At 45.1% G+C, this 13037-nt stretch overlaps 1 protein-coding gene across 4 annotated transcripts in view; it reads right to left on the bottom strand.

Annotated features, from left to right (window-relative positions):
* Nucleotides 1-6519: 6519 nt before the first annotated feature.
* WDR11 (WD repeat domain 11) overlaps nucleotides 6520-13037 on the bottom strand; it is a 59864-nt gene continuing 53346 nt past the window's right edge. For all 4 annotated transcript variants that reach the window (XM_035269279.3, XM_078344083.1, XM_002756667.7 and 1 more), the window contains 7 exons: nucleotides 12747-12924; nucleotides 11840-11935; nucleotides 11189-11354; nucleotides 10600-10697; nucleotides 9999-10144; nucleotides 9159-9238; nucleotides 6520-7478 (listed from right to left, as the gene is read on the bottom strand). In XM_035269279.3, the coding sequence (XP_035125170.1) occupies nucleotides 7321-7478; nucleotides 9159-9238; nucleotides 9999-10144; nucleotides 10600-10697; nucleotides 11189-11354; nucleotides 11840-11935; nucleotides 12747-12924 (922 nt within the window). In that variant the 3' untranslated portion in view covers nucleotides 6520-7320. The remainder of the gene's footprint in view (nucleotides 7479-9158; nucleotides 9239-9998; nucleotides 10145-10599; nucleotides 10698-11188; nucleotides 11355-11839; nucleotides 11936-12746; nucleotides 12925-13037) is intronic.

Raw genomic sequence — 13037 nt, 5'->3', positions numbered from 1 at the left:
GCGCCAAGCACTGACAACACGCTGGAGGCTGTGGGCAGCTCCTCTCCACTCTCCCACCCCAGCAGGCTGAGATGTTTATAAACGAGCCCTACAATCTAAAACCGGTGGTGAAGAATCACTTTCCTGCTGCAGCTGCTGCTGAACCGCAGGGAGCTTCCAGGACTCCCCTCGGTTCTGATCTTTTCTTTCCCCTCCCTGAGCCTCCCTCTGCCTGCCGTGGTTGTTGCTTTCCTGGGCTCCTGGGGCTCTTTGGACCACACTGAGGCTGGTTTCTCTGCAGGAGGGACCCTGGCTGGAGCCCCTCGCTGAGCTCACACCGGGCTCTCAAGAGGTATGCGCCCTCCTGCCTGCTCACCTCTGCCCCACTGTCCACACTACCTGCAGGGGTCTCTTCTCCTGCTGCCCACCTCTGGCCAGCCCCTTCCTCCGGGGCTGCTCCCTGGTCACTTATCTGCATTTCCTCCCACCTCCCCAGAACAGCTGCCCTCCCCACTCAGTCTCCATCCAAGCCCCAACACCAGTATTCCCAATGACCCCAGCCAGCTGCTCTCCACTGCTACCAGTGCCCCCACAGGGATGGCGAGTCTCTGGAAGAAAGTGGTGGCTCAGTAAGTACTTGGAGCTTGGTAGTTCCCATGGGTGGGATGGGACAGGGAGGTTCAGGGGATACAGAGATCAGGGGCTTGAGGCAGCAAAAGAATTGGAGTGACTTTGATTCTCAGGCAGGAGGAGACTTGCAGAGTGTGAGATTCTCAGGGTTGGAACTGCCAGAAGCATACAGGGTCTGTTTCCAGAGCTGCCTCCAGGAGAGAAGGTAACCCACCTGGCTCCCGATCAAGTCCTATCTTCTCAAAACAAGCTTTCTGCACTTGGAGGGTGGGTGAGTTTAGAGATTTTGAGACTCAATCTTTGCTCCTTTTCTCTCTCTCTCCTTCTCAGTCCCACCCATTCTAATCCCAGCTCCAGCTTGTCTAAGCCCCTCAAGCAAGACTCTTTTAGTGAATGAAAGCTGACAATGTCTCAGCCTCCTTCCCAAGAGCAGCTAAGCTGACAGATCCTTGATTCTGACAAGCCCTCGCAGCTCCCTCCTCTGTCTCTCAGCCACCCTGAAAGGGAGGCCCTATTATCATCAGTTCACAAATGAGACTCAGCTGTTCCCAGCCCCGCTACTTCCACGCTGTTCCACATCTCTGGTCCTTGTGTTTAGAACCATTCCTGAGTGGGTTTGCCACAGGCAAAAAGCAAAAACCAAGGCTTGGCTGCCAGTCACTGAGGCCCTGTGAAATGTGCAGTGGTGATTCCAGAAACACAAGCTCAGATCAGATCCTCAGCGCTCAGATGAACTCATGTCGGGCTTGCTACATACTATCTGCTGGAACGGCGTTCTAATTCCTTAACGGGATGGGGTATATTTTCCTTGGCCTATTCTAGGCAAAGATCAGCAGCTTCAAATAAGGGCTGCTCTTCATTTAAATTCCTGATCAACATACATTTTTGAAAAACACTGGGAAGTAAAAACCTGGAGGACTAAATTGTGTTGTTGGGAAGACAGTTCCTAAGAAAATGATCTGAGTCATGCCTTCCCAAATCAGCCTTAAGAAACCCCCTTTTTAGGATTCCCTCTCGTCCTTCCATCATATACCTGTGCAAACTTAATGGTTTGCCAACTTCCTTCTTGAATTGTGTCCATTGGATTATATTACAGACACGTCAATTTCTCACTCCTGATGATTGTTCCACTTCCTGGCCCAGCTCTATGGGATTATTTGAAGCCCCAGTCATTGGACCTGCAGGATTCCCTGACCGGAGATTCTCTTCCCAAGCGGGACATACGTGGGTTCCTGCACCCCATGGGTTCTCTTCTACAATACGATTGCATGCCACTTATTTGGAACATAAATATTTCCCCATCTTCTGGCCTGCCTGAAGTATTTTGGCTTAAAAATGATGGTAGAATGCAGAAGATTGTAATAAAGCAACAATCTCATAGAAGAACATGTTCAGAAGTATCTGGAGTAAAATGGAGATTTGCTTAAAAATATTTGGCCGTGGGCTGGGCGGTGGCTCACACCTGTAATCCCAGCACTTTGAGAGGCCGAAGCGGGTGGATCAGGAGGTCAGGAGTTTGAGACCAGCCTGGCCAATATGATGAAACCTCATCTCTTCTTAAAAAAATACAAAAATTCGCTGGGCATGGTGGTGCACACCTGTAGTCCCAGCTACTCAGGAGGTTGAGGCAGAAGAATCGCTTGAACCCGGGAGGCAGAGGTAACAGTCAGCTGAGATCGCACCACTGCACTCCAGCCTGGGTGACAGAGCAAGACTCTTGTCTCAAAAAAAAAAGAAGAAAAAAAATTTGATAATGAAATGGTACTGGCAGTTATGCCTTTTACCTCAGAATTATCAACAATAAGACTTAGGTCAGCCTGGCTGATAAACCTTGGAGTCTCTTGGGCCCATTCTCATGGCAACTTGGGCCTCTGAAGAAGCCAGATGGGATGGAGCTTATAACGACATCCTTCTAAGGAGGTAGGTTCTAATGCACCTAGTTGTAGAAAAATTGCAAAGGACCTCATACCAGTCTAAACAACACGGCAGTAGACAGCTGATATTTCATCACCAGGAAGCATTTCGACCCTAGAGAAGGAGTTAGTGAACTTCTTTTTTCTGTAAAGGACCAGAGAGTAAATATTTTAGGCTTTCAGGCCACTTGCTTCCCTTCTAACTTTTCAACCTTGTCATTGAAAACAGCCGAGGATGACGAACAGGTTGGGCACAGTTTTGTTGAAGTGACACCTTGTTTACTGAGATAGGCAGGGATTCAGGCTGTCAGCTGTGGATGGCTGACCCTAAATCTGCAACTGACCAGGGACAGGGACAGCTGAGGCCCCTTTGTGTGCAGCTTCCTCTCTCCGTCTCCACGTTGGCTGTCTGGCTTCAAGCCACGGCTCACGCCTGTAATCCTAGCACTTTGGGAGGCCAAGGCGGGTGGATCACAAGGTAGAAGATCGAGACCATCCTGGCCAACAGGTGAAACCTCGTCTCTACTAAAATTACAAAAAATTTAGCTGGGTGTGGTGGCACGTGTCTGTAGTCCCAGCTACTCGGGAGGCTGAGGCAGGAGAATTGCTTGAACCCAGGAGGCGGAAGTTGTAGTGAGCTGAGATTGCACCACTGCACTGCAGCCTGGCAACAGAGTGAGACTCCGTCTCAAAACAAAGAACAACAACAACAACAACAACAACAAAACCTTAACTGCAAAAAGAAAATTGACCCCTCTGGTTACCATTTTTCTTTTTTTTTTTTTTTTTGAGACAGAGTCTTGCTCTGTTGCCAGGCTGGAGTGCAGTGGCTCGATCTCAGCTCACTGCAACCTCTGACTCCCTGTTCAAGCGATTCTCCTGCCTCAACCTCCCAAGTAGCTGGGATTACAGGCATGCACCACCATACCCAGGTAATTTTTGTATTTTTAGTAGAGACATGGTTTCACCATGTTGGTCAGGCTGGTCTTGATCTCCTGACCTTGTGATCTGCCTGCCTCAGCCTCCCAAAGTCTGGTTACATTTCTAAGGCAGTGACTGAGGAATGTCTTTTTCTCTTTTCTTAAATTCTCAATGATTTGTTTGAATCTTGTCTTTCTGAAGCAGCCCATCGGAGCATCTTTTTTCTTTTTTTTTGAAATGGAGTTTTGTTCTTGTTGCCCAGACTGGAGTGCAATGGCACAATCTCAGCTCACTGCAACCTCCTCCTGCCAGATTCAAGCAGTTCTCCTGCCTCAGCCTCCCAAATGGCTGGGATTACAAGTGCCCACCACCATGCCCGGCTAATTTGAGCATCTTTAATTGTCCTTGGCTTTGCTCACTGTAAATATGGAAGATAGGAAAGCTAAAAATCATTGCCAGGTCACCTGTGGAACCCAGAATGTCCTTCTTTCTTTCATACTTAGGACATAGTTTAAGTCATATTTCACAATGTTTTTGAAAGAAAAGAAGGTGGGGGTGGTGGTTATTTGGCATTTTTAGGCTTGAGCTACCCACAGGGACTTCTTGTGAGAGCCTGAGTCACTTGCATCCTGAGCAGGAGAAAAGTGGGGCTTTCCCATGTTAATTTGAATGTGTGCTGTGCTAATGACCAAACAGATGCGGAAGAAAAGGAAACATGCAGGACCCTTGCAGGAAACACAAGGCAGGGAGGCGGTAGTCTGCTCTTCGGATTTCCTTAGACCAGCCATCTCACTGGAGTCCAGCAGTTTTCAGAAGTGCCTTCCAAAAGCCCAGCTCCTCTTTCCTTCTTTTAAGGCCGCAGCAACAAGTAATCGATTAAAACTGCTGTTACATTTTAATTAAAAGGGTTCTTTCATTCACAAGTCATTTTGAGTCAGTCAAAATGATCTTGAGCAGGCTCCCAGAGAAACAGCCCCATTGCCTAGAACATTCTTCCTGTGTGCCATTCCTGCGGGGCCCTCTATTTCAGCAGCACAATTACAAGTCTGTGCCTGAATGCTTTACTTCAGTCATCCTGTTGCTGAGAATGGAGTATCCAGGGTAGTCAGAGCGCAGGATTCACTGAAACCTAACACCATCCTCATGTAGGAGGAAGCCTCCAGGAAACAAATAGATGAGAGAGAAATTGTTTTTTTATTTAACTGTGTCTATATGTTGAGACTTTCTGATCAGGTACCTGTGTGAGAGGGACACGAGGTTTGTATGAATCTGCTCCGTTACCTATTTTGAAAGAACGAAATGTCCTGCGACCATGTCCAAAGCAATGATTAGACCTAGAACAGGATGGTGGTGGGGCAGCCAGACACATTTGGCAGAGAATTTCATTAGCAACAGAGCAGGAAAAAAGTAACAGCAAACAGCTCCCAGACCAGCCAAGAGGAAGCACCCACCACCCACCACCCACCACCCACCACCACACCACCCACCACCCAGCCTTCTTCCTGAAGAAGCCCCCACCTCCAGAACAGCTCCTCCACCCCCACCCGGGCTTTGTGACAAAGGGAAGGGCCCAGGCTGGCCCAGCAGCTTCTGTGGGGGCTGGCACTGGGGTGGGGGGCTGCTGCCCTGAAGTCATTCTCAGTCTTATTCTGCATTTCAGCTGCTTGTTTCAGCCTGCGAAGCCACCTCATTAGTGCACTGACTACAGACGTTCTTAACAACCTTTCATGAAAAGATATTTAGAAAGGCTAACTGTGAAAACGATCCACACTTGTTAAGCTCTTGCTTTCTAATGCTTGATGGAGGTAAGTATGGCAGTTTTCAGCTCTGTGACCATGAATAACACCGGACAGATCACATGTTCTAAGGGGACTTTCAGTTGTCTCAATATAGGCTTGGTCTCTGTGTCCCCATGGGAGTCCTAACTGCTACGCTAGCCAGCTGGCCCGACACAAACTCAGGCTCTGGGCCTTGACTGATCACCGTGTTCACACCCAGCTGCTGTGCCCAGCCCCGCTTCGCTCCCACAATCAGGTAATGCCTTATTACCTATTCCTTGGCTTTAAATCCAAAGCATATTCATTTTTCAGAATGTACTCCTCTGGCATAAAGTTTCTTCTTTCTCTCTGCTTACTAAGTCTGGTAATTCAGATGTTGAAGCCTTACCCTCCAGTGTGATGGTATTTGAGGATTCTGCCTTTTGGAGCTAACTAGGTTGAGGTTGACCCCATGATGGGATTAGGGCCCTTATAAGGGGAAGAGAGAGAGCACCTTTGCTTCATGTGAACACAAAGAGGAAAGGCCACATGAGAACACAGTGGGAAGGCAGCACTCTACAAGCCAGAAAGTTCCTCACTGGGAACAAATCTGCCAGCACCTTTGTCTCAGACCTCCAGCCTCTCGAACTATGAGAGATAAATGTCTGTTGTTCAGGGCACTCAGTCTATGCATTTGGTTATAACAGCCCAAGCTAAGACAATGGTTGAATAAAGAAATCTGGACACATAATAAACAATGTAAAGAAAGCTGTGTTTGCCGTGGCCCTAAGGAAGTCTACTGCAGCATGACTAGGCAAAGAAAGGGCAGGTAACATGAGCCAGGACAGGACCAATAATGGATCCTGGATTTCTTCTAGAACTGCTCGCAGAAGCACTGAGCTAGGAACAAATATTCCTGGGACAGGCCTTCCTTTCCATGGAGTTCAGTTCCTTGGCAGAGGGTGTTAGACTGGTTGGTCTAAGGGTAGAAAGAGGCTATGCTTCTCTTTAAAAATTGTACCTCTTGGTGGGTATGATGTATCACCCAGCTGGCTCAGGAGGAGAAAGACGGAAATGCTCACTCCCTCATCTCCAAGAGCCATGCACTAAACCACGTTCCCACTCAGAGACTCAGAGGTAGACTAGTTCGAGGTGCGGGTGTCCTTCATGCCCTGTGTTGCACCCATGGATTCCCACACACAGGCTTCTCTGGATACAGCAGGAGCAGCCAGACTTTGAAGGCTGGGTGACCAGACGACTCCTGACGAGCCAGCATATCACCCGGCCTCATGCACAGCAACGCAGAGAACACAAAGGCCTGGAGGGAATTTTGTATTTATTCATCATTTTTGTAAGTTACAGACATTTACGTTTTCAGCAATAATTTATAATAGTTACATCTCATATTTCAACTATTAGAACAGAGAGAACATTAAAGTACAAAGACTTCAAAAATGAGGTTATTGTGATGTATCATAAAAGGAGTTAAAAGTCAAAATATCAAAGACCTCACCTACTGAACTAGACAGAAACCTTAAAACCTCTTATGAGCCTCTGAGCCTGAAATTACAAAACTTTGCAACTGCTTAAAACAAGGAATTAACAGTTCTGTGTTTTCAAGGTAAGAAAACAAAAACTTGCTTTGGTAAGCTATCTTTATTGTTAAATTAACTGTTTCTGCCCTGTTTGTATCTTGACTGTATGTAAGTTCAGGTGCAGCATAGATTTGAGAAAACGTCTCACAATTTCATTTACTACAGGTTTCTCAAACATTTACATTTAGTCAATGAGAAAAGTGATTCCATCTCTTGAATTTTAAGTTTAAAAAAATTAAAAAGTATTTCCAGGGACTCGGAAAGCTCTCTCCAAAAGTATAAAATATTATGGACTTTCAAAATCGTAAGCATTCACATTCTTTCTGAGACCAACGGAGGGTACAAAGCTTACCCCCAACACAGATGCTCACATGCATGTGCGCACACATAGCCCTAGAAAAGTGGTGAGACAGCTCACAGGATCCCATACTCCTCGTCATCCCGGGCTGTGACGGTGACCGCAGCCAGACCACGCCCCCTTCCCATCTGCCTTCCACATCAGATTCCCTGGCATTTATTGAGCTGTCAGTCTTGGCTGGGTTCTTCCTTGGAGGACTCAAGCTCATTCAGTAAGTCTTTTCCAGCTGCTCCAGCTTTTGAAGCAAAGAGAACTGCTCCCTGCTTAAAACCAAGGTTCTTCAAACTCCGGGCATAATCTGCATATATAGCAGTGATGAGTTTCTGTAAACCACAGTTAAGGAAAAGAAGAATAAAAAGGCTGTGATGAGGCTTCCCCACGGGCTCCCAGAGGCAGGGAAGATGAGTCGCCTCTGCTCTGCTGGCTGCTCAGAAGGGACCTGGCGTCCACAGCGGGCAGCACAGGATGAACACAGCAGCCTCTTCGCGGGCGGAGGGTGATTCCAGCTCTAGGAGACCATGCCTCAGTGTGTGCCATTATCACCTTTCACACCCGCTGAGTCCACAGCTTCTCCTTCCAGAGAACCCAACCAACATCCTCACATAACCTGTACTCAACTAAAGACTGGAAGACGAATGATAAGAGAAACTTAACCTGCATATATCCTCATTCCATTTGAAAGTCTGAGAGGCTGGCAGTTTGGGGGCAGATATTTATTTTTCAAAGTTCCATATATGTGGATGTTGCATTTTAGAAAGCCCTGTCCTATTGTTTAATTATTATAATTTTTTTAAACAGCCTATTGGGTACTCTGTGCTGATGCTTTGATCTTCAAAACGGATACACTGAACCAGTCACCTTCCCAATGACTAGGTATACATGATCTTGAGTAGGCGCAGGCTCTAATTTTTAAAAACTTTTAGTGTAGGGCTGGGTGGCTCATGGCGGTAATCCCAGTACTTTGGGAGGCCAAGGTGGCAGGATCACTTGAGCCAGGAGTTCAAGATCAGCTTGGGCAACACAATAAGACCCTGTCTCTACCAAAGAATAAAACAGCCAGGCATGGTCGTGTGCACGTGTAATCCCAGCTACTTGGGAGGCTGAGGCGGGAGGACTGCTTGAGCCCAAGAAGTTGAGGCTGGAGTGAGCCATGATCAAGCCACTGCACTCCAGCCTGGGCAGAAGAGTGAGACCTTGCCTCAAAAAAAGAAAAACAAATGTTTTTAGTTTAGTTTTAGTTTAATTTTTTTAAAAAAAAATTATAAACACACACACAGAGTGAGTGAGAGAGAGAGAGAGAGGGAGAGAACCAAGTACTTGCCACGTAGACATGAGAGCTTAAAACCAAGGCTCCTGGAAGCGAAGTGCAGTGAGCAGCAGCAGGGCGCCACGAGCACTGCCCCAGGAGCGGCATTCTCAAGTTCATTCTTTTCAAAGAAACTGATGTTGCTCAAGTGACATTTAGAAGAAATAAAATATCCTGGCTGATCTGGTGGGTGGATCAGAGTGGCTGGCCTGAGCAATATCCCTCTTCAAGTGCTGTAATTTTGTTCCGTTTTATATTGTCACTAGGGGTGATCATGGGAGTCTTTTTTTAGTTATTCCAGTATATTTTTTCTAGATAAATATATACAATTTATTCTATGAAATGCCTGGTCTTGAACAAGTATTATTTGAAAGTAACAGGTCCTTCTACCTGTTTCCCCAATCACCCCTTCATCTTCTTTTTAAGTTCAAACAAGACTTGGGGGCCCTGTTCTCTACAGTCCTTCCTGCTTCCCTCCATCCTAGTCAGAGATGATGCCGATGGTGCAGCCACCTTCTTTTCTGATTCTTTCTCCTCCAGTTTCTCCCTCTTTCCTGGCTTTGGCGAATCAGAAAATCAGAACACGGATCTTTCACAATATAATATAGCTCCTGTCCAGGCAGTGCAACTAAGAGAAATTCCAAAACCCATGCATGCCACTTTTTTCCTCGTCACTACAAACAGCCTCGCAAAGGATATCTGTGTCCTCAGTGACTTCAAATGCTCCATACTTAAGGCAAGCTTCCACAAATAAGGCTGCTCTGTCAAAGTATCTCATGCTGCTCAACAGAACAAAACAAGAGTTACGCTTTGTGATTTATGTCACGGGTGGGCAGCACCACTGAAGGGTATATTTCTGTATAAAGACATTTACACATTTTCCCTGCGTAAGATACACGTACTGCATAAGATACAAGCACTTTTCTAAGCCCTGGTTTATTAAAAAAAGGAGGGAAGAATACTCACATCTTCAAACCCAAGCTTTAAAACATTAATACTTAAAAGTATTGGGCAATAGTTTAAATACACAAAAGTCTACAGAGATATGACAAGTGCCCATGTACCCACTGTCCACAGTTGACAAGTAATCTTTTGTCATATTTCCTCAACCTACCTCCCTTAGTTTGAATAAATGAAATGCCCCACACTTAGCGATGGTTGCTCCTCTTCCAGATTTTCAGACGGGTCATCTGCCCCCATCATGCCTTCTGTCACCTCTCCCCCTGCTCCCTGGGCCTCCTCTCAGTTGCTCCAGTCAAAGCAAAATGGACCCCAATTCTCTGAAGACTTTAAATTCCTTTTCACTAGCTGCCAGTTAGCTTTGACCAGTATATTAGTAGGAGACGATCAGAGCTCCTAGACCATGTAATGAACGTGGACAGTTCCATTCTCCTTTGGGTTTTCTGACCAACCTGAAACACATACTTCTCCTGTCACTTCACACATTGAGTACCATCACCTGCTAGAACCAACCGCTAGAGAACACAGAGTGACTGCTCACGGGCAGTCCCGAGCAGCCCGTGTGTACTCTTGGTTTACCTGTGAAGTGTCTCTGCCACACTGAAAAAGCAGCCCAGAGAGAGGAGGACCAGGAGAGCCTTTGATTTCTGATTGACTTGTGGAGAACAAAGGTGGTCAACCCACCGCTTTAAAACATCAGCACACTCCTCAGGATTCAAACGGACCTGAGAAAGACGCCCGTGTTAGCAACAAAAACATCCTGTGCGCTATAAAGAAAAAATAATCGTTCAGTTGAAGTGAGATTTGTTCCTAGGAAATAAAGGCTAGGCTCTGTTTGACTAGCACACTGACCTGAAGCGGCTGCATACCATGAATGGTAACAGGCTGAGCCTACAGGACTCAGGGCCTGGTACACCTTTGGAATGTAGTTTAGGCTCAGACCCCAGCAGGAAAAGGAGGCAGCTGCTTTTACTTAATTGCTACCAATGCGAGATCCATTTTTAAATAAGTAAAGCAATTTACACTCATAAAGAACAGGAAGATGATGACGGCTGCAAGAAAATATTTGCAAAGCAGCTTTGCAGGCCAAAAAATGCTTCTAAGTCGTAAGTCCAAAGGTCAATACTGAGCTTTCTATCCCAAATGTTGAGGGCACCTACTGAAACCTGGAACCACCTACTTTCGCCAGCCACGCGGCCCGATTCCATTCGCCGTACGTCTGCAGGTAGCGGCAGGCGTCTGCGGCCTTGTCTATCAGGCAGAGCAGCTGAACACCCTCTGAAAGACAAAAGTGCACCCCTCAAGTGACACTGCAGTTCCTTCTCTGAGAAGTCATTAAAAGATTAAATCCCATTTGACTTCATCTAGTCTTGCACATTTATACCTACTGAAGACATTCTTGACTTAAATTTTAAAACATAGTATTAAGAGTTTTTTGTTACTTGTTATTACTCAATTAACCAGGGTAGGAAGCACAATACAGTCTGGAGAATAGCAGGGAGAGCACAGCTCTGTCACACGTTTTACTGCTCCGGTTTGCCTAGTCGTCGGAGTTACGCCTATGATCTCAGCAATGAACAGCGCCCTCTTTCACTCTGAAAAGCGTGAACAATTGGTTCTGGTTTTATAGTCATCTGATATATATAGGTAGCAAGAATTTTTCTTCAGCACATGTGAAAAAGAAAGAAATGTCCCTGCTAATCAAATACTTTGCTGGGAACAAGGTCTTATTTTTCAGAAAGATGACAAATATACCAAGTGTGCCTTACCTGCCAATTTTCCATTGGCAATCATATTCGTTGCCACCAACTTAATGGTGCTCTGAGAGGGGCCTGACGAGGTGACAGTGGTGACCAAACAGGCTTTCAGTGAATCACAGTAATAATGCTGGTTATCGGCACTTGTTTCCAACAGCAGCTGCACAGCTCTGTCTGTCTAATCAGAGAAACGGTTTTTCTAATTATGAGAACGTTTTCCTTCAACATAACTTTTAAAAATTCATAATGTGGAAAACTAAAGGAAGACACTCATTTTCAAAAAATGCAATTGAATATTTTGTTTATAAATACAAACATTAAACAGAAGTGCTGCACTACTCTTGAGACAAACATAAAGCCAGAGTCTGATGTATCTAGGTGCTTGAGTAATTTGCACCAGTCACTTCAGATGCAGAAACAAAACAAAGCAAATAGCTGGGCTTCACTGACGGAGGCCTGAATTACAAGCTGGTTAACCTTATGTTTTTACTTTCTTATTAGGCTTATTGGTATTATTTTGAAAGAAAGCCTAAACTGACTATAGGGAAAGAGGTACATTCGAGAGGAAAATATTATGATGTACACATAGAGATACATTGCTCTGAAATACTGATTAACTAGCAATTTCACGAAGCAGAAAAGAGTTATAAAAACTGAACATACCTGACCCAAGAGTAGTAGCTGGTCTGTACATTTCCTTGTATGATCATAGGTTGACCGTTTCACTTCCTGTAGATTAACCCTTTCCAGCTGAAATTTCTAGAATCGGAAAAGAAGAAAAATGTAGCCTGGATTATAAGACTTTGGAATTATTTAAATTTTACTGTACTTAATGAGACCATTTAATAAAATGATCTTTGACTTTTCGGGTTATTAGATAATCAAGTTTATAGAACTCTAAAAATTTAATAAGAATTTGAAAAGAAAAAATGTTGATGGATATTAACACTTGCATGCATACCTGCCTGCGTACAGAAACTGGCACTTAAGTAGAACTGGATAAAGAAACCTATGTGCATTGAAGTATTCTGCAGGAGGTTAAAGAAATTATGATGTGAATGGCAAATTCAAATCAAGTGGATAAGCTATATGTCATTTATAGAAAATTAATGACAATTAAAATGAACCTAAGTTAAAAATGTAAGACAAATTAAAAAATTAAGACTGTTTAAAAATAAACTTTAATGTTTGGCAAAAAACTCAGTAATTGTTTATGAGCTTTTCAAATCTAGAATCAGGCTTTTTTTAATGCAAATGTATCAAGGGCTTCTTTTCCTTCTTTCTTCTTTTTTTGAGACAGAGTCTTGCTCTCTTGGCCAGGCTGGAGTGCAGTGGTGCAATCTCGGCTCACTGCAACCACAGCCTTCTGGGTTCAAGGGATTCTCCTGCCTCAGCTTCCTGAGTAGCTGGGACTACAGGCATGTACCACCACGCTCAGCTAATTTTCAAGGGCTTATTTCTATTACTGAACAGTAACTTAGTTTGAAAGTTTCCCAAGTTTAAGATACTGACAAAGATATAAGTAATCAAGATGACAGCTTGAAAGGTTTTGCTATGTGAAGTGGACTACCTGAAAGTAGGCATTTTCGCAGAGCACATCATAGCATATATCCAGTGGGTTGCTCAATTTGTCCCGAGGAGCAGCTTCTTTAAAAGGGGCTGTGCTAGCTGACTTTTCCTGGGATAAGCTGTGCAGGTAGTGGGCAGCAACAGTCCAGAAGTGCAGCTCCGATTCATCACCATAGAGCCTGGCAAGGATGAAGCAAAGTTTCGACTGCACTCACAGAACACCTGGGCCTGGATGGCTTCCTAGAGTAGACTGAGGGACTGGAAGAGTGCTGTCACATATCCAATGGGACAC

The sequence above is a fragment of the Callithrix jacchus genome, chromosome 12 (genome assembly GCF_049354715.1).
Source record: "Callithrix jacchus isolate 240 chromosome 12, calJac240_pri, whole genome shotgun sequence".
Lineage (NCBI taxonomy): Eukaryota > Metazoa > Chordata > Mammalia > Primates > Cebidae > Callithrix > Callithrix jacchus.
Note: the sequence above shows the minus strand (reverse complement) of the source record. Positions and strands in the feature narration are given on the sequence as shown.